General features: G+C 38.5%; 1 protein-coding gene across 3 annotated transcripts in view; it reads right to left on the minus strand.

The window, feature by feature from the left end:
- Positions 1-26,930, minus strand: part of LOC126094876 (RNA-binding protein 28) — a 134,554-nt gene that overhangs the window by 55,687 nt on the left and 51,937 nt on the right. For all 3 annotated transcript variants that reach the window (XM_049909509.1, XM_049909508.1, XM_049909507.1), the window contains exons 7-10: positions 20,349-20,517; positions 17,812-18,094; positions 5,195-5,411; positions 3,164-3,338 (exon numbers count right to left, since the gene is read on the minus strand). In XM_049909509.1, the coding sequence (XP_049765466.1) occupies positions 3,164-3,338; positions 5,195-5,411; positions 17,812-18,094; positions 20,349-20,517 (844 nt within the window). The remainder of the gene's footprint in view (positions 1-3,163; positions 3,339-5,194; positions 5,412-17,811; positions 18,095-20,348; positions 20,518-26,930) is intronic.

The raw sequence follows: 26,930 nt of genomic DNA on the forward strand, positions 1-26,930 counted from the left end.
CCATGACAGGAGATGAAGATAGTTGTGAAATGAGAGAAATTGATGGTGACATAACACAATAAGAGTGAAGACAAAAAGAGCACCAGCAGAGGTATGAGGGTAATCTGAAAAGCTTGGGGAAGAGATGGTCATCTGATAAAGAACCAAATTATGGAAAGGCAGGCAGTTGTGGCAACAATTTGTATTTTAGCTCATTTACTTCTGCCATGGCAATGACACTTGTGTGTAGGTGCACATTGTCCTGATGGAAGATGACATTCTTCCTTGCCAAATCTTGACTTTTTCACATATCTTTTGCTGTAATTGATCCTGGAGGTTAGTGTAGTATTGTCCCATAATTGCTTGATCAGTGGGGAGAAAATCTATCACAAGAATCCATTTTGCATCCCGGAAAACTCATGCCATGACCTTTCCGGCAACTGTATTGCTTCTGCTTTCTTTGGTGGAGGTGAACCAACATGTTTCTCCTGCTTTGACTGTTGTTTTGCCTCAGAGGTATAGTACTGGAACCAAGTTTCATGTGTAACCAAGAACTGGCAAAAAAAATCTTGTTGGTTGCTCTGTTAATGGGTCAAACATTTGGAATAGTTCTCAGGTATTCAACCACTGGTGTTTCTAAAAATCACGATATTTTGGCGAGCCGACTTCCTGCCATCTTCAGGTGTTCCTGACGACTTTCTGATATCTGCTGGGTGCTACCATTATATATTCTGCCCCCCCCCCCTCCCTTCTCTCATCTGTGCATATCACATTTTAACAATGCAACTGGATATGAGAAAATTATCTGCTCGATGGGTGACATAACTCTTTAACGCCAGATCAGAAATACTTCAGAATGGAAATGTTCGAACAATGTTTGACACGTGATTTTAAGTTTCCCTGGCGACATTCCACATGCAGCTTGTCATAGACCTGGTACATTAGTGGTGGGAGCACTGCATCGGGCATCGATCCAAGGTCTTCAGTAGTGGTGCAGCCAGCGCCGGACGCGGATCTCTGCTGGCATGGTGACAATGCTTCTTCATCGTCTTCGGTTGTCATGGCAAGAGTGGAACTTCACATACACTGCCACTGCGCTCTGCTCGTTATCAGAGCTGGTCCAGGCCTTGCTTCATTGAAAACTGCTGTCCTTATTTATTAGTCCCCCATGCAGCCTGATCTCTACAGTTTCTTTGAGAATACCATCCCAGAGGGCATTGGATTGTTGCAACAACTTGGTGTCATCATAATTCATCATATGTCTGTGGGAGACGCAGCGCTCTGCTACACGGACTTTGTTGGAAAAACACTGTGCGTGTGGCATTTATGCTCAGTGCATCTGTCATGTACTTTCCGGATACTCTGGCCTATACACATTTTTCCACAATGGCAAGGGATAAGGCAGACTCTTGGTTTCTGATGTCCTAGGTAATTCTCGACTGGTTCCCATAAGGTTTTCATCTTGACTGGTGGGCTGAACACACCCTTGACAGTGTGTTTCCTGGGTATTCTTCCAAATTTTGCTGACGTTTCCTGACATATGGAATAACTGTTGTCACAACTGCTTTATCTTTGTTTTCGGAAGGCTGTGGTCTTAGCTTTTAAGGCACGTTGTATCTGGCAGTTGCTACAACCATTCATATGGAACAGTGCTGCAATTCATCTTCACATCGTATTTTCTCTGCAGCCACATCGTATTTTCTCTGCAGTGAGCTGTGGAAGTGCAAGAGTAACCTGCTGCACAGCACTGTGGCAGAGCATTGCATCTCCCATGGATATACCACGAATTATGATGAAACCAAGTTGTTGCAACAATCAAAAACCTTCTGGAACTGCATTCTCAAAGAAGCTGTAGGAATCCGACTCCATGACAGGCTATTAATTACCAACTAAGGAAAGCCTGGGACCCAGCCTTGAGCCTGACCAGAGAGCAATGGCAGTCTACATGAAGGTCCGCTCCCATCATGGCAATTGAAGAGAACAAAGAAGTGTTGTCGCTACGCCCACAGAGATTCACATTTGGTGCTGGCTGTGGCACTACTGAAGGCTCTGGCTTGAAATGTGGCATTGCATTTCCCCCATCAATGCTCCCAGAGACACTGGGAGCAGGGGGCGGAGGATATTAAGGCAGCATCCAGGGGATATCATCCAGTCATCATGAATGTCTGAAGATAGCAAGAAGTTTGCTAGAAATTATCACGCCTTTTAGATGATGCCACCTGCCTGAGTACCTGAGAACTATTCAAGATTTCCTTCACCAGGGAAACTTAAAATCACGTGTCAAACACTGTTCGAACATTTCCATTCTGAAGCATTTCTGATCCTGCGTTAAAAGAGTCATGTCACCCATCTAGGAGATAATTTTCTCATATCCAGTTGCATTGTTAAAATGTGATATGCACAGATGACATCCCTGTCGCTTCAGCAATTTCTCGTACTTCCAGTTGGCAATCCTCCATGATCATTTTATGCACTTTTTCAATAATTTCTAGGTAGCAGCACATCTCAGCCGACCACTATATGGATCACCATCCAAGCTGTCCTCACCAAAGAGCACAGTCTGCTAGTGTTTTCTGAAAACTGGTATGAATTTCCTTTGCTTTCACGCTTTTCTTTATGAGGCACTTATCACTGCTCGAATCTCGATTTTTCTTCCATTTTCACAAATCACTACACAGGAACAATGACACAGAGATGTCGGCACCACAGATCCCTGTCCAGATCACTGGCATGTTGCATGTTTACTCATAAAGTACAGCATACTATTACATGAAAAACTCATTGAAATAGTGCTGACATCTGGTGGTGATACGGCAAAATTTTCAAACTACCCTTGTAATCTAGGAGACCTATACCAATAAAAATACTTTTGGTTGATGCTTCATTAGGTAATTCAGCACTGGATTTTGATGTGAAGTTCAAAGACACTGTAAAACCCTAACACAACTGGAGACTGGAATTTCAGGTAGTCTTCTTGAATATTAAAGTTGAAGGCAAGATCAAAGATATAATGAAGAAAATAAAAGTGCCAGCAACAGAGAAACTTAATATGAATCCAAGGAGGTGGCTACATATGGAGGAATTTGGGAGAGATGGCTGAAACATATTTTACTAGTATTGGTTCTTGTAAATGCAATTGTGACTTTGCAACATGCTCACAGACATTGACAAACATATTAATTACCTCCTTCTTTCACCAGATACAAGTTTCTACTATCTTTCTTCTTATCAGAATCTTTGTTTCTGTTCATCTTTTGACCAATCTCATCCCTACTTAAAGCTCGAAACACATCCAATGTTTGATTACTTAATGTGAGTTCTGTACCAGCTTTTAAACATTCTTCTGCATTTTCCTTTTCCTGGAACACAAAATAAAACTAACAATTCACTGTGATAATGCATACAACTATGAAATAATCAAAGAAATAAATTGACTTTTACAGTAAACTTATCAAAATCTGTAACAATGACCTTCTAGAAGTCAAGTGAATAACAATAAATCCACAAGAATTGTTCTTGGGTGACGTTTCACGCAAGAACCTTTTCTACAGCTAATCCATCATAAAGTCTTAAGGAATGTAATAATAAATGGGTTTCATTGTCAATAAGTTAATCCCTGTCATACATGATTTTTACAACAGAAAAAAAAGAAAGAAGGAAAAATCTATGGATATAGTCAACAATAAACAGAATTACAATAATCTGGGGTATTATCTTGAGGCAGGGGTCACAATATTCACAGAAACAGTGAATTTGTTTCAAAAATTCAGTATACACAATGAGCTCTTATGCTAGCTGTCTAAACTCTGGAAACCCCGTAAATGTAAGTTATTAATTAATTGTGCAGCAGTAGTTTCTGTGACAATTCTAACAATATGTTGACCGAATAATTTGTGATTAGTATTTCAACAAGTTAAACAGAAGGAGACAAGCCATCAACTAATTAATAGTTCTTTCTCAAGTGTCATGTTCTTGTGAATTATCTGGTTTGTAAATAGGTGCAGAGCCTTGTCAGACGTGGCTTATTGAAAGCCAACAATATGGCTCCCACACTGCAATCTGTCAATCACAAAGTTATTTTATTCAAGTTACGTAGGCATATAGTATGAAATAATTATCTCAAATAATCTTAAGGACTGTACTATGAAACAGGGTCCTAAGAAAACTACTTAATTAGTTTCTTAACATAGAATTACAGAAGACAGTTCAATATCTGGACATGCTGCTGTTGTCGTCATGGTCTTAAGTCCAAAAACTTGTACGATGTAGTTCTTCATATTAGTCTATCCAGTGCAAGCCTCTTCCTCTCAAAATAACTGCTGCAACCTACATACCTTTGTACCTGTTTACTGTATTCATACCTTGGTCTACAATTACCCCACACACTTCCCTCCATTACCAAACCGACAATTCTTTGATACTTCAGGATATGTCCTACCAACTGATCCCTTCTTTTTGTCAAGGTGTGTCATAAGCTTCTCCCAAATCTGACACAGTACCTCCTCATTAGTAACTCATTCTACCCATCTAATCTTCAGCTTTCTTCGTTAGCATGACATTTCAAAAGCTTCTATTCTCTTCCCATCTGAACTGCTTACTGTCCACGTTTAACTTCCATACAAGGTTACACTCCACACATGTGCTATTAAAAAAAACTTCCTCTCATTTAAATTTGTAGTGGATGTTAATAATTACTCTTTGTCAGAAAAGCTTTTCTTGCAACAGGCAGTCTGCAGTTTCTAACTTCACACTCTCTCTCTCTCTCTCTCTCTCTCTCTCTCTCTCTCTCTCTCCCATTATCAGTTCTCCCTGCCCAAATAGCAAAACTCATTATTACATTCCATATCTCGTTTCATAATCTAAATCCCTTAGTATCATCTGATCTGATTCAACTACTTTCCATTACCCTTGTTTTACTTGTAGAACAGTAAGGTGTATACAACCAGTTTTAAATGTGATGGTACAATAGTGGTGTATATCTAACATCTGAAAAACAATGTGTTTGAGAGTAGCAAAATTAAAGAATTATCACCCTCACAAATTGCAGTGAGAAACTAAACAGAATTGGTTATCACTCTTATCTTGTACTGAACTACTCAAGCTTACAAGAGAATTGCTGATAACCTTGGGTAAGACTGAGAAAAAAATATGACACTGAAATAATGCAAATAGGTGAAAACCAACATTAGCTTGTTGACTGTTGAAATATTTATACCTTAAATTTTACAAACGCTGTTCCTTTAGAATGTTCTGTCAAAGGATCAATACATATCAGTGCATAAACCACAGGACCAAACTGTTCCATGCAGGATTTCAATTCTTCATTAGTTGCAGAAAATGGAACATTTTTCACAAATACTGTACAGCCTTCTGTTACATCATTGGAAACAATTCTTGGCTTTTTAAGTTTTTCTTTTGTAGGTTCCATCTGCCTGGAATAAAATAAAACCAGTCAACAATGGGTAAAATAATTGATCGATTTAAACTTTGTTTTCTTTGTTCACAAGATAAAAGAGGTATGGTTTTATAAAGTCACATGTTAAAGTCAAAACAATTAATCCACATTTTAGAGGTGTCCAGTATATCTTGAACTAGTTTAAAAAGAACAATGAAATGCTTGCTTACAGGAAGAGAAGATGCTCTTATTTCAAAATGAGAGAAAGAAAAGGGGGAAGGGGGGATGTGCTGTGAAATAGAAACTAAAATATGGACAAAGAAAAATAATATGCAGCAGCCTTAACAAAGTTCTGATATATATGAAACATGTGAAAAACAGCAGTTACAGAGAGATATATTTAATGAGCACAGAATGAAATGCCACAGGGCACCAATACACCAAGAGATACATATTTTATATCTTCTTCAGTATCTATTGAGGTGAAGGAACACAATTCCTGGAAAAGAGGAGGCTTGCTGCCTTTAAAACTATATGAAGAAGACAAGCTCATAAAATCAGGACAAACAGAAGAATATTATATTGAAAACAGTATCAGATTAGATGTTTGACTGGATGCTTGCTGGAAGACCAGTAGTGAAAACTTTAAGGGTGGAAAAAACCACAGCAAACAATATGTTCTACTGCTGAATGTATCACAAAAACCAGTGAAATAAAATTCCAGCATCAATAACATTGCTTGACCAAAATAACATCGCCAAAAGGAAAATTGTAAGAAGAAGAAGAAGAAGAAGAAGAAGAAGAAAGGGGGGAAAATTGGAAGCTTCTTACGGTGGCAGAATGAAAAACAAATAGATTAATATAAACAGACAATTTACTGAGAGACAAGGACAGGAAATGTAAATAAGACAGGTGCTTATAGTGAGAAGAAGACTAAGCACATGTTTACATAAGTCATAGAAGTGCACTTTAGTTGAAGAAGACATCACTGATAAACTCTCCTGGGAAGTACAAGAACCATCTTAACATTTGCTTTAGGTGATTCAGGGAAGATTCAGACACACACACACACACACACACACACACAGAGAGAGAGAGAGAGAGAGAGAGAGAGAGAGAGAGAGGATCAATAGAAAACAGTGGACAAGGAAACTGATCACAAACTTGTTTAACGTATTGGCTGCTACAAGGCTGCTGGTGGTCACAGCAAAGCCCCATGCAGGATGCTGGGTGAATTTCAGGGACCAAAATGCTCACATTCTTCAGCTAGTTTACATCTGGAGGTAAGCATGTCTACAATTATGCATATGGCTTGTTGATAAAACTTACAACTTAGATGTCACACAGCCTGTAGATATAAATTCAATGGTTTGATACAGAAGACAAACTTTGATCACAGTTGTGGAATCTGATCGTTCTGTTTGATGTTAGTTTCTTGCAGTTCTGTGTATTAGTCTGTATTCTTTGATTGTGTTGATAGTGGTTTTTGCAAGAAATCAAGTGTAGCTTGGTTTTGTTTTTTAGATTTATTCTTTGGAAGATTTATACTGAATTAAGTTATGTATTACTAATTATCACACAATTTTTATCCAACATGAAGTTGACGGCATATTTCTGAACTTTATTAATAGGTGAATACTGCATAAACAAATACTATGAATAGTTCAAATGGATCACATACCAGAGTAGAGGCATATGCATTAACAAAAGGATACTCTAAGGCTATTGCAAAACTCACATTTTTAATCTGATAATTTGTAACTATTGGAGTGTCGTTACAAAGGAGGTGTAGTTGCTGACAAAGCTTATGGTGATGGAGATGACTGAGTAAGAATGTTAGCATTCTTGTGCAGAAGAAAATCAATCTGCAGCAATGGTAGTTGTGTGAAAGGGATTGTAACATACTAATCACGAACAATAAAGTTTTAAATCATCTTGTCCTATAGATAAGAATCCTTTGAAATGACACCATGTTTTTAACATATGTTTGATGAGGAAATAATTAATTTGATAGTGGTTGATATGAAGAGAAATGGTGGACAGTTTTGAGACAACAACATTACAAGTCCCAGTGTGCGAATAAAGTGTTGAAATGCTATTTATCCTGAAGAACTCTAGGGTTTTTGGAACTGTTATTCACTAAAAAGCAGAAACTGTTTTCAATTATTCCTGCATTGCACTTATTTTGAAGACAATAAGCCAGCTAGGAAGGTTGATGAAACTTACGTCGGAAAATATCAGACATGTTGCAGAGGAGTCATTGTCCAGAGCACGCATCATGTGAAATGTAGCCACAAATGGAACAATAGTACCATTTAAAGTAATAATTTAATTTCTATAGTTCGCAGCACAAGTAAAAGGCCACAAAAATAAATTTCAAAACATGCAATGATATTCCATATACCCTACAGAGGGTGACTTGTATAGGTCACATAACTGTTGCACTCAAAAATTTGACAGAGAAATACAAGCTATATCTTATTAGTAACTAAGCCAATTGAGCCAAACAGCTATTATTGGTAATTACTACAAATCAGTTCCTCTCACAAAACAACTCCTTGGGAAATTGTAGGCAAAGAGTCAACAGAACAATGCAGATGCTGTATACGGCAATCAGGTAAGAAGGACCAATTTGGAAATAATAGATACCCAGCAGGCATTATGGAAGAATGGCGAAGATATTTCAGAACAAATGACTACTTACTCCTCACTTTTGTGAATAACAACACAACTGTACCGTAAAATAGCTTTAAATATTTTTTTAACATTTTTGTGTTGAGCACACCCACACCTATAGGAAGCTAACAAGGAAGAAAATAGAAAACACTTACTTGAAGTGTTCAGTAATCGATAGCTATTGCAAGGATGTATGAGCCAGAAAAGTTTACCACAAACCCTTCATCCAGTAGCAAAAAACAGCTACGCCAGTGCCCAACACTGTACAAGAATAAAACATAAACAGGGAAGTGCAAAAGAACTGACAGAAATTTTATCAAAAGATTTTAACAATCTAGTGCTGTTTGGAAAGAAGCCCTGATAATATGCTGTACACAACTTTGTACAAGTTACTCATGATACAAATTATTGTATTTAAGATAGGTAAGAAGGCTTTCAGCGAGAACTACAGTGGAATAGCATCACTGTGCCAATGCATGAAGATTTATGAAAAGAAAATATTTCAGAAAATCAGGAACAAGATAAAACTACACTTAAAAACAGAACTAGGAGGATTTTGCCCTATAAGATCAACTACAGGTGCCACATTTACAGCTAGATAGGTAGTAGAACAGAAATGGGAATTTAGGAAACACTGTAGTTGCATTCATACATACAAAAAAAGCTTACGACACTGTTAGAAAGTTAGTGAAGCCTGACATGGTCAGGGGGACAGACGGTGGTCTCAATGTGGTTTATTAAATAAAAAGTTTTTAAATGAAAAATTTTTAATGCCTAGACCACAATTTTCCTATTACAATTAACATTTGATAACTAGTTTCAGTTGCTACCTGCAACCATCTTGAGATCATTCAAAATATGAAAAGGTGGTGAATAAGCAATGGAAAGCATTGTTAGCTATAGGCATCCAACAACAAATGTTTTGACGTATCTTGTCAGACTGGTGGTGTGCAGTGTTCTTATATTACCCTTAATTTGTGCATATTTTATGAAGATGACTAAGCTATATGCCACGCAGGATCATTCTTGTGAAAGCCAGGCTACAGAACAGCTGAGAGTTTTTGGAGCCATTGCATATAATGCTCTCACGATAATACCCGTTATACTGTTGCAAGTAATGAGCCTTTGATCCAACTTCTACTGATGTAAATGGACAATTTCCTATATGATCGTCAACCTGCAAAATTACCATATATCTACAACATGGCTTGCTCACAGTGACGTTTTCAACTTGTACTGTTATTGTTTTGGTACTTACAAATGCATGACAACAGCAAATGATGATCTCCAATGTTTATTAACGGTCTTTTAATATTTTGAATGATCTGAAGATGGAAGCAGATAGTAACTGAAACCAGTAACTGAACTTTAATTGTGATAGGAAAATTGTGGACTAGGCATTAAAAGTTTTTACTTTTAAATTTTTTTTATTTTATAAACTGTTATAATGGAAGAGACATAGCAAGGTCTGAATAGACTGGAACCTTCAAGAGGAACGGAACTCAGAATCAGAAACACTTAATTGTGTCATAATAGATGACAAAAAATCAGAAAGGTATTGAACAGATAGAGGGGTTCGGCAATGAAGTACGCTCTCCACTGTTCTTCAATACAGCCATGGACAACATTGTAAGTGGGCCAACAACAAATTATATTAAAGTCATACCACATTCTGACAGTTTTATGATTTGTGAAATCAATGAGCAGAAATTGAAGGAACAACTAAATACCTGATAGAGGGTAGCTGAAGAAGCACGTATGGCTCGGAAATAAATGGAAGGCGAGGTAATGAAAATCAGCAGTAAAAATGAAAGAATGAAGGATGTAAATTGTAATGTAAAAATTATTGAAGTAGTACATACTTTCATCAAATGTCTAGAAATTAATCTAACCAAGAAAGGAAACATCAATAATGAATATTTGGAGAGGACAGAAAACTGCTTGAAATTTTGTTATTGAGTGTCCGACATAATTTTGGAATTGGAAAATATCTGCCAAAAACAATATCACGATGTACAAGTCATGTTGCTTACCAATTTTGACCAATCAATCAGTATGTTGGACTTGGATAAAGAAAGATGTGAGGAGAAAACAAGTACAGAGATGCACTTTCTATGAGAGATCCAGAGTAAGACGAGAAGAGACAGGATGAGGAATTAAACAACATGAAACACTCATCAAATCAATTCCCTAAAAGAAACTATGGGAAGAAATAGGCTGAAATAGTTTGGCCACTACAAAAGAAGGGAACAAGAAAGACTTCAAAGAAGGGCTCTCAAATGGACAATATACGGAAGAAGAGAATCTGGAAGATCATGAACAAGATGGAGGGACCAGCTGAAGGATGAAGTGAACCTAAGAGAACAACAATGGGAGAGGGAATACTGGACTGTGGGCAAAAAAAGAAGATTCAAAGACGCTCTGTGAATGACCTGCATAAGCAGAAATGTTTTTGAAAGATGAAGAAGAAGACAAGAGGCAGAAACAGAATAACAGAAATTGGGTACCTCGATGACATAGTGGCAAGATTTATGAAGACCTACCTGAATTTGAAATAGGTACATACACTATTACAACCGGTATTGTGCCCACACACTTGTTTCTCTGGTGGAATTAAACGCTATGCCCTGGAGCCAAACATTGGCTGCATTGTTGTTGTTGTTGTTGTTGTTGTTGTCTTCAGTCCTGAGACTGGTTTGATGCAGCTCTCCATGCTACTCTATCCTGTGCAAGCTGCTTCATCTCCCAGTACTTACTGCAGCCTACATCCTTCTGAATCTGCTTAGTGTATTCATCTCTTGGTCTCCCTCTATGGTTTTTACCCTCCACACTGCCCTCCAGTACTAAATTGGTGATCTCTTGATGCCTCTGAACATGTCCTACCAACCGATCCCTTCTTCTAGTCAAGTTGTGCCACAAACTCCTCTTCTCCCCAATCCTATTCAGTACCTCCTCATTAGTTATGTGATCTACCCATCAAATATTCAGCATTCTTCTGTAGCACCACATTTCGAAAGCTTCTATTCTCTTCCTGTCGAAACTATTTATCGTCCATGTTTCACTTCCATACACGGCTACACTCCATACAAATACTTTCAGATATGACTTCCTGACATTTAAATCTATACTCGATGTTAACAAATTTCTCTTCTTCAGAAATGCTTTCCTTGCCATTGCCAGTCTACATTTTATAGCCTCTCTACTTCAACTATCATCAGTTAATTTGCTCCCCAATTAGCAAAACTCACTTACTACTTTAAGTGTCTCATTTCCTAATCTAATTCCCTCAGCATCACCCTAGTTACCTCGACACTACATTCCATTATACATGTTTTGCTTTTGTTGATGTCCATCTTACATCCTCGTTTCAAGGCACTGTCCATTACGTTCAACTGCTCTGCCAAGACCCTTGCTGTCTCTGACAGAATTACAATGTCATTGGTGAACCTCAAAGTTTTTATTTCTTCTCCACGGATTTTAATACCTACTCCGAATTTTTCTTTTGTTTCCTTTACTGCTTGCTCAATATACAGATTGAATAACATCGGGGATAGGCTACAACCCTGTCTCACTCCCTTCCCAACCACTGCTTCCCTTTCATGTCCCTCGGCTCTTATAACTGCCATCTAGTTTCTGTACAAATTGTAAATAGCCTTTCGCTCTCTGTATTTTACCCCTGCCACCTTCAGAATATGAAAGACAGTATTCCAATCAACATTGTCAAAATCTTTCCCTAAGTTTACAAATTCTAAAAACATAGGTGTGCCTTTTCTTAATCTAACTTCTAAGATAAGTCATATTGCCTCATGTGTTCCAACATTTCTACTGAATCCAAACTGATCTTCCCCGAGTTCGGCTTTTTGGCTTCTACCAGTTTTTCCATTCGTCTGTAAAGAATTCGCGTTAGTTTTTTGCAACTGTGACTTATTAAACTGATAGTTTGGTAACTGTCACATATGTCAACACCTGCTCTCTTTGGGATTGGAATTATTATATTCTTCTTGGAAGTCTGAGGGTATTTTGCCTGTCTCATACATTTTGCTCATCAGATGGTACAGTTTTGTCAGGACTGGCTCTCCCAACGCTGTCAGTAGTTCTAATGGAATGTTGTCTACTCCCGGAGCCTTATTTCGACTCAGGTCTTTCAGTGCTCTGTCAGACTCTTCACGCAGTATCATATCTCCCATTTCATCTTCATCTACATCCTCTTCCATTTCCATAATATTGCCCTCAAGTACATCGCCCTTGTATAGATCCTCTATATACTCCTTCCACCTTTCTGCTTTCCCTTCTTTGCCTAGAACTGGGTTTCCATCTGAGCTCTTGATATTCGTACAAGTGGTTCTCTTTGCTCCAAAGGTCTCTTTAATTTTCCTGTAGGCAGTATCTATCTTACCCCTAGAGAGATAAGCTTCTACATCCTTACATTTATCCTCTAGCCATCCCTGCTTAGCCATTTTGCACTTCCTGTCGATCTCATTTTTGAGACGTTTGTATTCCTTTTTGCCTGCTTCATTTACTGCAATTTTATATTTTCTCATTTCATCAATTAAATTCAATATTTCTTCTGTTACCCAAGGATTTCTAATAGCCCTCGTCTTTTTACCTTCTTGATCCTCTGCTGCCTTCACTACTTCATCCCTCAAAGCTACCCATTCTTCTTCTACTGTATTTCTTTCCCCCATTCTTGTCAATTGTTCCCTTAAGCTCTCCCTGAAACTCTGTACAATCTCTGGTTTAGTAAGATCATCCAGGTCCCATCTCCTTAAAATTGCCTCCTTTTTGCAGTTTCTCCAGTTTTAACCTACAATTCGTAACCAACAGATTGCGGTCAGAGTCCACATCTGCCCCTGGAAATGTCTTACAATTTAAAACCTGGTTTCTAAATCTCTGTCTTAAAATTACATAATCTATCTGAAACCTGTCAGTATCTCCAGGCTTCTTTCATGTATACAACCTTCTTTTATGATTCTTGAACCAAGTGTTAGCTATAATTAAGTTATGCTCTGTGGAAAATTCTACCAGGCGGCTTCCTCTTTTATTCCCCCCCCCCCCCCCCCCCCCCCCGAAAAATCCATATTCACCTACTACGTTTCCTTCTCTTCCTTTTCCTACTATCGAATTCCAGTCACCCATGACTATTAAATTTTCGTCTCCCTTCACTATCTGAATAATTTCTTTTATCTCATCATCTGCATAGCTAGTTGGTATATAAACTTGTACTACTGTAGTAGGCATGGGCTTCGTGTCTATCTTGGCCACAATAAGGCATTCACTATGCTGTTTGTAGTAGCTTACCTGCACTCCTATTTTTTTTTATTCATTATTAAACCTACTCCTGCATTACCCCTATTTGACTTTGTATTTACAACCCTATATTCGCCTGACCAAAACTCTTGCTCCTCCTGCCACCGAACTTCACTAATTCCCACTATATCTAACTTTTATCCATTTCTCTTTTTAAATTTTCTAACCTACCTGCCCGATTAAGGGATCTGACATTACATGCCCGATCCGTAGAACGCCAGCTTTCTTTCTCCTGATAACGACATCCTCTTGAGCAGTCCTCACCCGGAGATCCAAATGGGGGCCTATTTTACCGCACTGCAGTTCCTTCTCTAAATCCTCGCACAAACGAAAAAATGGCTGACAGCGAAATAGTGTCCAAGGAATAGAAAAGCAACTGGAATCACTCAACAGAGGAAAGTCCACTGGACCTGACGGGATACCAATTCGATTCTACATAGAGTACGCAAAAGAACTTGCCCCCCTTCTAACAGCCGTGTACCGCAAGTCTCTAGAGGAACGGAAGGTTCCAAATGATTGGAAAAGAGCACAGGTAGTCCCAGTCTTCAAGAAAGGTCGTCGAGCAGATGCGCAAATCTATAGATCTATATCTCTGATGTCAATCTCTTGTAGACTTTTAGAATATGTTTTTTGCTCGCGTATCATGTCGTTTTCGGAAACCCAGAATCTACTCTGTAGGAATCAACATGGATTCCGGAAACAGCGATCGTGTGAGACCCAACTCGCTTTATTTGTTCATGAGACCCAGAAAATATTAGATACAGGCTCCCAGGTAGATGCTATTTTCCTTGACTTCCGGAAGGCGTTCGATACAGTTCCGCACTGTCGCCTGATTAACAAAGTAAGAGCCTACGGAATATCAGACCAGCTGTGTGGCTGGATTGAAGAGTTTTTAGCAAACAGAACACAGCATGCTGTTATCAATGGAGAGACGTCTACAGACGTTAAAGTAACCTCTGGTGTGCCACAGGGGAGTGTTATGGGACCATTGCTTTTCACAATATATATAAATGTCCTAGTAGATAGTGTCGGAAGTTCCATGCGGCTTTTCGCGTATGATGCTGTAGTATACAGAGAAGCTGCAGCCTTAGAAAATTGTAGCGAAATGCAGGAAGATCTGCAGTGGATAGGCACTTGGTGCAGGGAATGGCAACTGACCCTTAACACAGACAAATGTAATATATTGCGAATACATAGAAAGAAGGATCCTTTATTGTATGATTATATGATAACGGAACAAACACTGGTAGCAGTTACTTCTGTAAAATATCTGGGAGTATGCGTGCGGTACGATTTGAAGTGGAATGATCATATAAAATTAATTGTTGGTAAGGCGGGTACCAGGTTGAGATTCATTGGGAGAGTCCTTAGAAAATGTAGTCCATCAACAAAGGAGTTGGCTTACAAAACACTCGTTCGACCTATACTTGAGTATTGCTCATCAGTGTGGGATCAGTACCAGATCGGGTTGACGGAGGAGATAGAGAAGATCCAAAGAAGAGCGGTGCGTTTCGTCACAGGGTTATTTGGTAACCGTGATAGCGTTACGGAGATGTTTAGCAAACTCAATTCGCAGACTCTGCAAGAGAGGCGCTCTGCATCGCGGTGTAGCTTGCTCGCCAGGTTTCGAGAGGGTGCGTTTCTGGATGAGGTATCGAATATATTGCTTCCCCCTACTTATACCTCCCGAGGAGATCACAAGTGTAAAATTAGAGAGATTCGAGCACGCACGGAGGCTTTCAGACAGTTGTTCTTCCCACGAACCATACGCGACTGGAACAGAAAAGGGAGGTAATGACAGTGGCACGTACAGTGCCCTCCGCCACACACCGTTGGGTGGCTTGCGGAGTATAAATAAAGATGTAGATGTAGATGAATATTTTACCCATGAGGACGCCATTATCATTTAACCATAAAGTAAAGCTGCATGCCCTCGGGAAAAATTACGGCTGTAGTTTCCCCTTGCTTTCAGCTGTTCGCAGTATCAGCACAGCAAGGCCATTTTGGTTAGTGTTACAAGGCCAGATCAGTCAATCATCCTGACTGTTGCCCCTGCAACTACTGAAAAGGCTGCTACCCCTCTTCAGGAACCACACATTTGTCTGGCCTCTCAACAGATAACCCCTCCTTTGTGGTTGCACCTATGGTACGGCTATCTGTATTGCTGAGGCACGCAAGCCTCCCCACCAACAGCAAGGTCTATGGTTCATAAAGCATGAGAAAGACATAGGTTTCCCGAACAACTATCTTCCGATATTGCTCTTACGTCAGCTACACACTCTTCTTGAATGACTGATACTGAACCAAACAGCAGGCATTTTGGACCCAAAGCTCATCCCCCAACAGGCCAGTTTTAGATCATGACAATATTACATAGCCAAACCTTGTGCCTTACTAACACATAGAAGGACATGAAACTAAACAAATAACAAGACTAGCCTTGGTCTAACTAAGCTGTGCAAACAACACAGTGAATCATTGGTCACTTATTACAAAAGTGTTTGACAGTCTTTAAGATTACCAGCTTATAAAAACAAAACAGCCATTCTATGGCATGATGGAGAGTAAACACAGGTAACGGAGAGAGCAGAAAAATAGTCTTGCCCAAGGCAGTGGGCTTCCCCCCCCCCCCCCCCATTTAATCGATCTGTGTAACAATGACCAACCAACACCAAATTACAGGACCCACTTCCCATATGCCAATGATCTGGCCAAAATAGCTCAAGGAAAGAGTTTTGACGAGGTAGAACAAAACATAGAACATGCTGTAAGCACCATTTCAGAAGAATACCAGGAAAATTTCTTTAAATTAATCCCTCAAAGATACAAGTCAGCAGCTTCCATCATCACCCAAAAAAAGCAAACCAAAACCTTGAATGTAACCTAGAATAGCATCAGCCAGGAACACATTGATAAACTGACATACTTGGGTGTCGTACATGACCAGGCATTGATATATAACTGCAAGAAGACCCATTATGAAGTCACAGCAACAAATAACGCACTGACAAAATTAGTTAACAACCAACGGGGAGGCAAACCAATCGAGCTGAGAACTACAGCCCAGGCACTGTGTTTCTCCACAACAGAATATGATTGCTCAGAATGGTCCAGATCTATTCATGTCAAAAAGATCAATTTAAGCTTAAATAAAATATGCTGTTCAATAACTGGTTGCATGCCCCTCAATAAACTATACAAAGGGGCAGGATTCACGGACACCAAATCTTGAAGGTCCAACCACAAACACACTGAAAAGCTTATCCATACCTTCAATGAATGCCATATCTTATTTGGAACTACCTATGGACTAGGAAATCTCAAATCCCAAGAGAGATTCTTGAGCAAAGAACTTATCAAACGTGCAAATGATTACCCTCAACTACGGGGAATGCCAAGTGGCAAGAGCCTGAGATGGAAGATTTGGAGGAGCCTGAACTGCTTCAGAAGAGACATAGCACCAGTGAAGGCAACCCTTATAATGTGGGACCTTAGGGATGAATATGATTACAGATGTCATTGTGGTGAATATTGGGATATAGAACATCTTCTGACCTGTCCTAACTGTCTCAATACATGTAACACCAATCAATTATGGCAGGGCAGCATGGAAGCACTGCATGTAGGTCAATTCTGAACACCAAAGGAAATACAGTTTATGACATTTGAAACAATGTTTTCCATTAAGTGTTGCAATGTCAGAAAAATGTGGATCAAATTACCTGCAATACTAAAGAAGAACTCCAGACCAGAAAGACTAATTGGACAACTTCTGTAAAAATTAAGATGCCACAATGTGTTGTTTACAACTTACATTTTGTGGCATTTGATCTCTCTGATATGCTATGGATAAACTGGATTACTGCATAAGACTATGAAATGGAATACACAATTATTTTCCATGATCTGCCCTGTCCTAACATAAATGCTCAAACTCTCCACGGAGATAAAGAAGTGGAAAAAATATTCATAACAAGGTTTTGTCTGAACTTGTAAAACAGTTTCCAACACTATAGATAAATGTAAATGAAGGCACCCTCATGATAATTCTCTATTATTCAAAGGGAGGTATTTTCCAAATTTTATTCAAATTGATCACCCACGAGATGGTATATTGATGTTTAGAAGTGCAGTTTGCTTGAAACTGAAAGTGTGCCAAGAAACCAGGTATAAATGCAAACCATGCGACATACCACTGTATGCTGTACAAGCATTTTCCTCAAACCAATCAGAATAAATAACCATCACATATTGCTCAAGAAAGATAAAATTACAATATTATGACTCTAAAATTCATTTCAAAATTTATGTAAAGTGCAGAAGGGAACTCTTAATTTACCATAACATTCACAGAACACTTAATGCGTCAGCACCATTGATAAGAAATTTATCAACAAACACACAATAAAAGGCAAAAATAAACAAATAAATAAAAAAATCATAAATTTTCTCACTCATCCTCTGTGATAAGTTCATCATCTTCAGACTCATCTGAGCTGTTCTCTGCTTTGATAACCTTAGAAGAGTCATTTGATGTGCTTTCCTCTTTGGCAACCTTATCAGACTCAAAGCCTGATTCAGAATCACTTTCATCTTTTATAGATGCTTGTGATGATATCTCAGATTTGATATCTGCTTTGGATTCATCTTCTTCTTCAATTGTCATATCTTTCTCATTTTTTGTAGCCTCAACATACTTTGTATGAGGAACAGCCCAATCAATAACAACAGTTCTACCTGAAAGGAGATCACAGCAGCTGAATACAGTCTGAAAAATAACATAAAATGAGTACATGAAGAAACAAACAATTGTCCAAAAGATGAAAATTCCAAGTGTTGAGTAAGCATGAAGTTTAGATAGTTGCTGACTCATCAAATTTCCATCCCCTGGCAGAAAAAAATTTAAGACATGCTTCACTGTTGTGTAACAGTCATTAGAGGAGACAAGGATGAAATTGGGCACAGCAGTGGGTGAAAGGGGGTCAGCATGGGGGAAAAGTGTACAACAGGAGGATACACTGAAGATCCAACCAATTGGAGGGGGCCATTTCATTCTCCACAAATAGCAGAGGCCAAGAAATCTTCATTAAAACCGTCAATGCATCATCCGGGCTACTGGTTAAGGAGTTTCACTAAGCTCAGTATCAAAGGACTGATTAAACCTGAGTATGGTGGTGCAATTTGTGAGGCACATTTCCACATTTGTATCTGTATTTGTATCCAGATTCTCTCAGACACAAATCTATCATTATGTCGTGGTTGCACCTTGCTCAGTTGTAATTAAAGGGCACACAGGAAGACACTGAGTGAGTTCATCTATTTGAGACCAAGCACCTGCAAGCTCAGTTACCAGTCAACTGCTGACCATTATTTGCTACCTTGGATGATAAAACAGCATAGCGTTACACTTGATAAACATTTTTGGTGCAGGTAGAGTACTTTGTGGTTAGATACATAAGATTATGTGCGTCAGAAGACAGAAGTGAAAGAGATCAAGGCTTCCCATGCAGTGTATGGCTTCTTTCAAGAACTCCCACACCTAGATTATCCCCTACACTCCTCTCCTCTGACTAGCTAAGCACCAAGTTATACTGCATACATCTACTTCACTGTATGGAAGTTTCTGGATGATGCTGTCACTGTCCAACAGCACAGATTACTTCATCATCAGAGTTGTGTATAAGTTGCCTGGACATGTGTAAAATTTTTCTTGTGGTGAATATTTACTAAGAGATAATTAAAAGAAACTCATTAGACTTGGAATGAATGAAGGAAGATTTAAGTTTAACATCACATCAACAACATTAGAGGCAGATTACAGTCTCAGATCGGGAAAAAAGATAGGGAAGTCATTCAGCAGTGTCCTTTGCAAAGGAATCATCCCCATGTTTACCTTAAGCAGACGCAAAGAAGTCACACAACACCTAAGTCCGGGTTCACAGACAGGGATTTCTAGCCTAGTCCTTTCAAAGACAAATCCAGTCTTAACCAATGCACACCTAGCTCTGTCTGCAACAAAGGGTGAGGCCACAAGTAACAAGTATTTGTGCCTTGGTGTAAAATGGAGTCTTGCTGCCATAATCAACTCATCAGTGTTCACATTTACAAAAATCAAATATTTAAAGCATTTTTGTGTGATCAGTTTTTTTCTCAAATGGACTTCTTGAGCACTTGGCTGTATATTCAAAATGTTCCAATCAACTGTCTTTATCTATTATGTTAATATGTACAATACGTCACTGATTTCAGAGTCGTGTAACTCCATCTTCATTTGTCCATGTGACTCTCCAAATGAATCATTTGTGGAGTCCAGTGAACAATTCAAAAAGTGTACACAAATAAGATTTACTGGAAAGCCAGTCTTAGAAATATTAATCAGGAAGACACTTTCAATAAATATATTAAGTCAACCTTGCCACCATGTATGTGGTCACAAGGTGTCTTCCATTGAATGAACTGTCCTCACATACAAAGTTAGGCAGACATACTTGTCCCAAATACTCCATGTTATTCTGCATTGGTTTCTGCAGTGGTTCTGCTCAGCACAAGTCAACGCACACACTCCATGAGGTTAAAATTCCTTGCATTGCATACAATAGTTTTAACAGAACACAGCAAGCTTCTTTGAGTGAAAGAAATAAACGCTGTATCTTCCGAACAGGGTATATACTGAAAAGATAAAATGTGTCCAAAAGTCCTAATAATGCTTTGTACAGAGAGAGGGATTTTGTCAGACTCTTTTACGTTTTCCAATTACAACTACATTTTTCAAAATTAGATACAAATAAAGTACTTTATAAAAAAAACATAAATTTTCAGTTTTTATATAAGAAAGATGAAGCAAATCAAAAGACAACAAGTACCAAATTTACAAGACATGAAATTAAGCAGTGTTAAAATACTGAAACAAGAGACTGTAAAAATATTTGCAATATAAAAAAACACAAAAAGAAATTCATAGCAAAGAGTTCATTAAGAATTAAACAGGTACCTATTAATGGTTTCCCACTGGAACCCAATATTGCCTTTGCTGCACTCTGCACCCTTTCAAACTGAATAAAGGCACAACCAACAAGTTTTCCGTCTGGTCTTTTCAGTAAATTAATTTCTGTGATATCTCCATATTTGCTAAAATGTTCTCGAAGGATATCTTCAGTTATCTGAAATGTTTTAAAGCAATTTATTTTAAACAAACTCAAATACAATGTCAATATTCAAAAAATGAAGTACTTTTAATACAAACAATAGAAAAAGTATGGATAAAGAGTCAATGTGTAGTTGGGATGTCCTGTAGCAGACAGGCATATAAAACTGATGTCGAGGTAATAGCTTAGCTTTCATCCAATGACCTTTTCCAAACCTAATAAACACACACATAATATGCATATCTGTGAACATGTGTGGGCTTATAATCAATGGGAAAAGAGAATGAAAAAAGAAGACTTAAGAACCTGAAAAACATAACTTTATTGTGAAATAACAAATCAACAACAAAAATTTATGAAATCTGTTCAAAAATGAACATTTTTGAAATCTGCTGTTGGTTTACATTCAATATGATGGTGTTCCAACCCATGCATTTTAACATCCTTGGACCTGCCTCAGCATGCTGTCCATGTGGTCACTCCAGCTCTTCGAAGATGGCTCTCTTGAGGTTATTCACAGCTAGGAGGGTTCCAGTAATGACACACTGCAAGTTTCAACTGGTCCCAAGCAAGGTGAATCAAATTCATGTCAGTAGATACCACAGGGCATTCTATTTGGTTGATTTCTGTCTCCTAGACGGTGCTCACCAGATGGGTATGGTGTGTTCATACATTACTGATGTTGATAATAGGACTGGACAATAGGTAGGAGGATTTAGTCCTGACACTGCACAGCTCTCAAGTTACTCTCAATAGTGATCAGAGGCATCTAACATCTGTAGACAGAGAACTGGCTCACTGCTGGATCCGTGGGAGCACATGCCTGAGATGTGCATTGGTACCTGGCCACCTCCACACTCTTCTAAGACAGTCCTTCATGTGTCATGACGAACCCTGCACTCATTAGTGAAGAGATAGCACTGACACAAGTTCCAGTCAAAGATGTCCCTTACCCACCTTCTAAAACCACATAATGCGTAGACACATAGACATCAAACTGATCATGCCAAGATGGTTGCATACAGTCTGGGTCATCACTGTGATGTACATAAATTTACCAAGCAACTTACCACGCAGACAACCACCCTTCTTGCTGTACAGTGACAATGCTTGCATAATAAAACCTTGAAATGACTACCTGAGGCATGTTGACACACTGAACACTGTATGCAAACTGTAGTGATGCTGAAGTTGGGCTGTACTACTGTAGATTTTTCCACCTCCATGGTACATGGTAAAGTATGCAACACAATATGTTATATGTGAACATAAATCATTTTATAGAAGTAATTGTTTAATACAGAACTACACAATGTTTAATTCATTAAATTTTGGGCATGCAGCCGCACAAATTAAATGTCTTCCACTGATATTTTGGCCCTGTATCATCCGGCCATCCTCAGAGTAAGTCACAAGACTGATGACAAGGTGCCAAGCGTGGCCTTGTATGCTCCACCATGGCGGTATGCACCTGCGAGTTACAAAAGCTGGTTAGCAGCAAAGAGATGTGCTTCCACATGTGCCACCTGTGGCGAAGGCATAGACATTCGATTCACTTACCAATGTATGTTCGGCAGCGATGACACTATGATGACTCCTCTGCAGTTTAATTATCCCAAGAGCTGGATTCCATTTCATTTATTAAATTACTAGCTAATCTAATCTCTATGGTTTCCTTGAAGACAGAATGCCAAAAGGAAGAGATGGATGTTAGAATCTTCACATCATTGTAGTTCATAGAATGCCCTGTATCAGTACAATGTTCAGCCACAACTGACTTGTCTGGATGTGATAAGCATGTGTATCTTCAATGTTCCACACATCTCTCATGAACGGAGAATGCTGTTTGACCTATGTATGACTACTCACAATTTCCGCAAGGAATCTTTGCTGCCAACCACCGCCTGCAACTCGCAGGTACATACCGCTGTGGTGGAGCATATAAGGCCACACTTGGCACCTTGTCGTCAGTCTTGCGACTTACTCTGAGGATTGCCAGATGATACGCAGCCAAAATATAAGTGGAAGAAATTTTATTTGCACGGCTGCATGCCCAAAATTTAATGAACTATTCATTATGTTGTGAAAAGTTGAAAATGTACACAGTGTTTGTTTTGTGTTTTCTTTGTTGCATGAGCAACACAAAGACTGGCTGTTCTTTTCACAGCATGGGAATTTCATGTCATCAGATTAAATTTTCATCATGTCAACAGCCATCTACCAAAAGACAAACCCCAATGCCATGCCAAGTCTCCTGTGGCAGTTATTACTATTTACTGAAACAAAATGAAAAATGTATGAATTACTGAATATATCAATGTTGTAATCAGTTTATAACATATATGTTACTGCTTTACTTAATGTTTTTGATTACATGGCAATGTCATGTATTCTTTCATGTTAATAAACCAAGCAGACTCGATTTTGAAAATTAACAGCAATAACCCAGTTCCCATATTTTATATATATATGTGAACAATCTGAAAAGCAAGAAAGAATATTTTAGGTTTTGAAACACACTGATGAAATATAATTAAACTGAGTAATAGTTGCTATAAAGATTTGAGTAACATACTCTAGGTAAGTGAATGAAAACTATTTAATATTATGTAACTAAAAAAAAAAAAAACTGTGAAGTATATTAAAGCAGAAAGAATTTAAGTTGATCTTGGAATGACACCACAAAATCCTGAGTTCCATGTATTTAGGTGGGCCGTAAATTACATACAATTGCTGATGGCCTATACTATGATGACTTTAATCTCACATTTTTCATACAAAGTCATCATTTTTCGCATTGCTCTTCTATCTGAAGAAAGACGAACATGCAAATTAACAAATGTAAAGGAGTCGTGATATACATGTAGCAGTACAGGGTCTAAATAAAAGTCCATCAAATTATCTGTTGTAACAAAATATCACTGCTATGTGTAATATCATTAAAAAGCCAAATGGTGCTTTTCTTGGTTAAAGATGCAGTGCACTCTACTGAACTGCACTGAGATTGCAGGTTTACTTTTACCATCATTACACAGATTGTAACACTACAACTTGTTGTCAAGCATACACTCCACGTCATAAGTAGAATATCTTTTTTTCCAAATGTTTTGCTATTAAATTTTGTAAAAGGATATTTATAGGGAAATTTATTAATTAATGCAAAGTGTCACATGGATATATTATAGCTAATTTTTGTATTAAGAAAAATCAGATGACTGATATGTGCATGCATAGGAGCTATCTATTAGAAAGTTTTTGTAATGTCTGTAGGAAAAAAGTGTGATGGAGGAAGTACCTTGATGGTTGGAAAACGTGAAGGCACAAAAGGAAAAGGTGGGAGCATGTGTGTGCCAACCCATGACACTGATGAACAGAAACCTACATGGAATGATTACATTCGCAGAGGCAAGTGTGCACAGATGAACTACTTAGCTAATTGAAAAGTGTTTGGATGAAATAGCCTCACAAGATATTGCAAGCCAAAGTAAGATGACTGACATGTCTAGCTCCACAGCTCAATTATAGGGCCTGTAATGGCAAGAAGAAGAGCCATATAATGATCTAATGAGCCATGACAGTGCCATTGTGGAAGAGAGACCACATGACCGAACAAATGTCATAGCTTCTTGGTGCCTTCCCGTAGTACATCGCAACTGAGTAAATGCATCAATGTTTTATGTTAATTCTCACACTGAGTGAAGACTGATTTCTCTGTTAAAGGCACAGGCAAACTAGGACAGGTTTCTTCTTCACATTCTGAGTTAGTATCTTAGTGTTGTGCTATAAATGAAGTTGTAAAAGACTGCAGTAAAATGTAAACCCAGAGTTCAGTAGTTAAGTTTATTCAGCAATCATGAGATGACTTGGTTTAAAGTAAAGCTGAGCAGCATTACAGTTACATATCAATAATTTATCTTGAAAAATAATTTCATCCACAAGGAAAATTTTGAAAATTCTCTAAATTCCATACACTATTCTGAAGCAGATTTCAAAACTGATTCTCAGTTGAACCATTTATGTATGTGGTTTGTATTTTGTGTAACTGCTTATGTGTAATTGCACCTACATAGTATCTTTGTTGTTGTTACTGTGTTGCAATTTGATGGTCAGATTAATGTCAGAAAAAATGACAGTATTAGGAAAAGGGCAGGTTGCTACCCATCATATAGAGGAGATGTTGAGTCGCACACAGGCATAATAAAAAGACTGCTACATATGTGAGCTTTTGGCCAGAAGGCCTTCTCATAAAGAAGAAAAGAAGACAACCCACACACATTCTAGCAAGCACACCTTACACACACATGAACACTGTCTCTGGTCACTGAGTCTGGCCTCGGTGGCCAGAGACAGTGGTCATGTGTGTGTGAGTTGTACTTGGTTATAATAGAAGGAAACATTCCACGTAGGAAAAATATACCTAAAAACAAAGATGATGTGGCTTACCAAATGAAAGTGCTGGCAGGTCGACAGACACACAAACGAACACAAACATACACACAAAATTCAAGCTTTCGCAACAAACTGTTGCTTCATCAGGAAAGAGGGAAGGAGAGGAAAAGACGAAAGGATGTGGGTTTTAAGGGAGAGGGTAAGGGGTCATTCCAGTCCCGGGAGCGGAAAGACTTACTTTAGTGGAAAAAAAGGACGGGTATACACTCGCACACACACACATATCCATCCACACATATACAGACACAAGCAGACATATTTAAAGATGAGATGTGTGCATGAACAATGTACTGTTGGAAAGAGCAAACTCTTGAGTTTTACACTAGGTAGCAGGAGTGTGCGCCCACTCCAGTAATAGAAAAATTTTGCTGGGACAACATAAAGCATTTTGTGTTCTACATTTTGTGTAGTGCGAGTCAATAATAACTGTTCAGCGTGACTTTCATACTAGGTATGGGGTGGATCCTCCTACAGCACAGAGAATTAGATGATGGCATGAACAATTCTTAGAAACAGGTTGCTTGCGTAAAGACAAATTTCCGGGCCGTCCCCAAGTGTCTGACACAGCCATCAAACACATCTGTCATAGTTTCACAAGGAGTCCACAGAAATCCATTTGCCATGCAGCTTGACAGTTCAACATGCCCCCGATGTCTGTCTAGGGTGTGGGGCATCGATGTTTACACATGGAAGTGCGGGAGTTTTTAAATCAAAGGATTAATGAACGATGGATCGGTCGCACTGGACCATATGATCCAGCCTTATATTACTGGCCTCAAAACTCACCAGCCCTGACTGTATGTGATTTTTTCTTGTGGGGGATTGTAAAAGAATGTTTATGTGCCTCCATTGCCAACAATAATGAATGAACTGAGACATCACATAACAGCAGCTGTGGAAGCTGTAACCTCAAGGGGAGCATACTGGACACCTAGGAAAAAAAAAAAAAAAAAAAAAAAAAAAAAAAAAAAAAAAAAAAAAAAAAAAATTTTGAGTTTCCCATTCATCAAAAAACAAAATTCATTGTATATGTTTATTAGTTTCAGAAATACAGATATGCCAAATTGGATTATTCTTTTTGATACACCCTGTATTTCTGCATAGCTGGAATTTGTTACTTCTTACTATTACATTCTACAGTTGTGAAAATATCATTTTTACTATTTTTTTGAACTTTTAACTTATCTACAGAAACTCTGCACAGAAAAATGTTAAACTTCGTGAATGTCTGATTTGAACTGCTGATCATTTGCAATAACTACTACACTTTACTTGTACAATGTACACAAAAGAAGAGAAGGTAGAATGAAAATTAGCAGAACAGCAACTGCAACAACATTTCCTTATATACAACACAAGTACACTATGCAGTACTGTAGAACTATATGTAAAATAGAGGGAAGGCAACCACTCACCTATAGCTGACTGATGTGTGGCGCATAGGAGTACGCGAAAGAACTTGCCCCCCTTCTAACAGCCGTGTACCGCAAGTCTCTAGAGGAACGGAAGGTTCCAAATGATTGGAAAAGAGCACAGGTAGTCCCAGTCTTCAAGAAGGGTCGTCGAGCAGATGCGCAAAACTATAGACCTATATCTCTGACGTCGATCTGTTGTAGAATTTTAGAACATGTTTTTTGCTCGAATATCATGTCGTTTTTGGAAACTCAGAATCTACTATGTAGGAATCAACATGGATTCCGGAAACAGCGATCGTGTGAGACCCAACTCGCTTTATTTGTTCATGAGACCCAGAAAATATTAGATACAGGCTCCCAGGTAGATGCTATTTTTCTTGACTTCCGGAAGGCGTTCGATACAGTTCCGCACTGTCGCCTGATAAACAAAGTAAGAGCCTACGGAATATCAGACCAGCTGTGTGGCTGGATTGAAGAGTTTTTAGCAAACAGAACGCAGCATGTTGTTATCAACGGAGAGACGTCTACAGACGTTAAAGTAACCTCTGGTGTGCCACAGGGGAG

Source organism: Schistocerca cancellata, chromosome 8 (assembly GCF_023864275.1).
Source record: "Schistocerca cancellata isolate TAMUIC-IGC-003103 chromosome 8, iqSchCanc2.1, whole genome shotgun sequence".
Classification (NCBI taxonomy): Eukaryota; Metazoa; Arthropoda; class Insecta; order Orthoptera; family Acrididae; genus Schistocerca; species Schistocerca cancellata.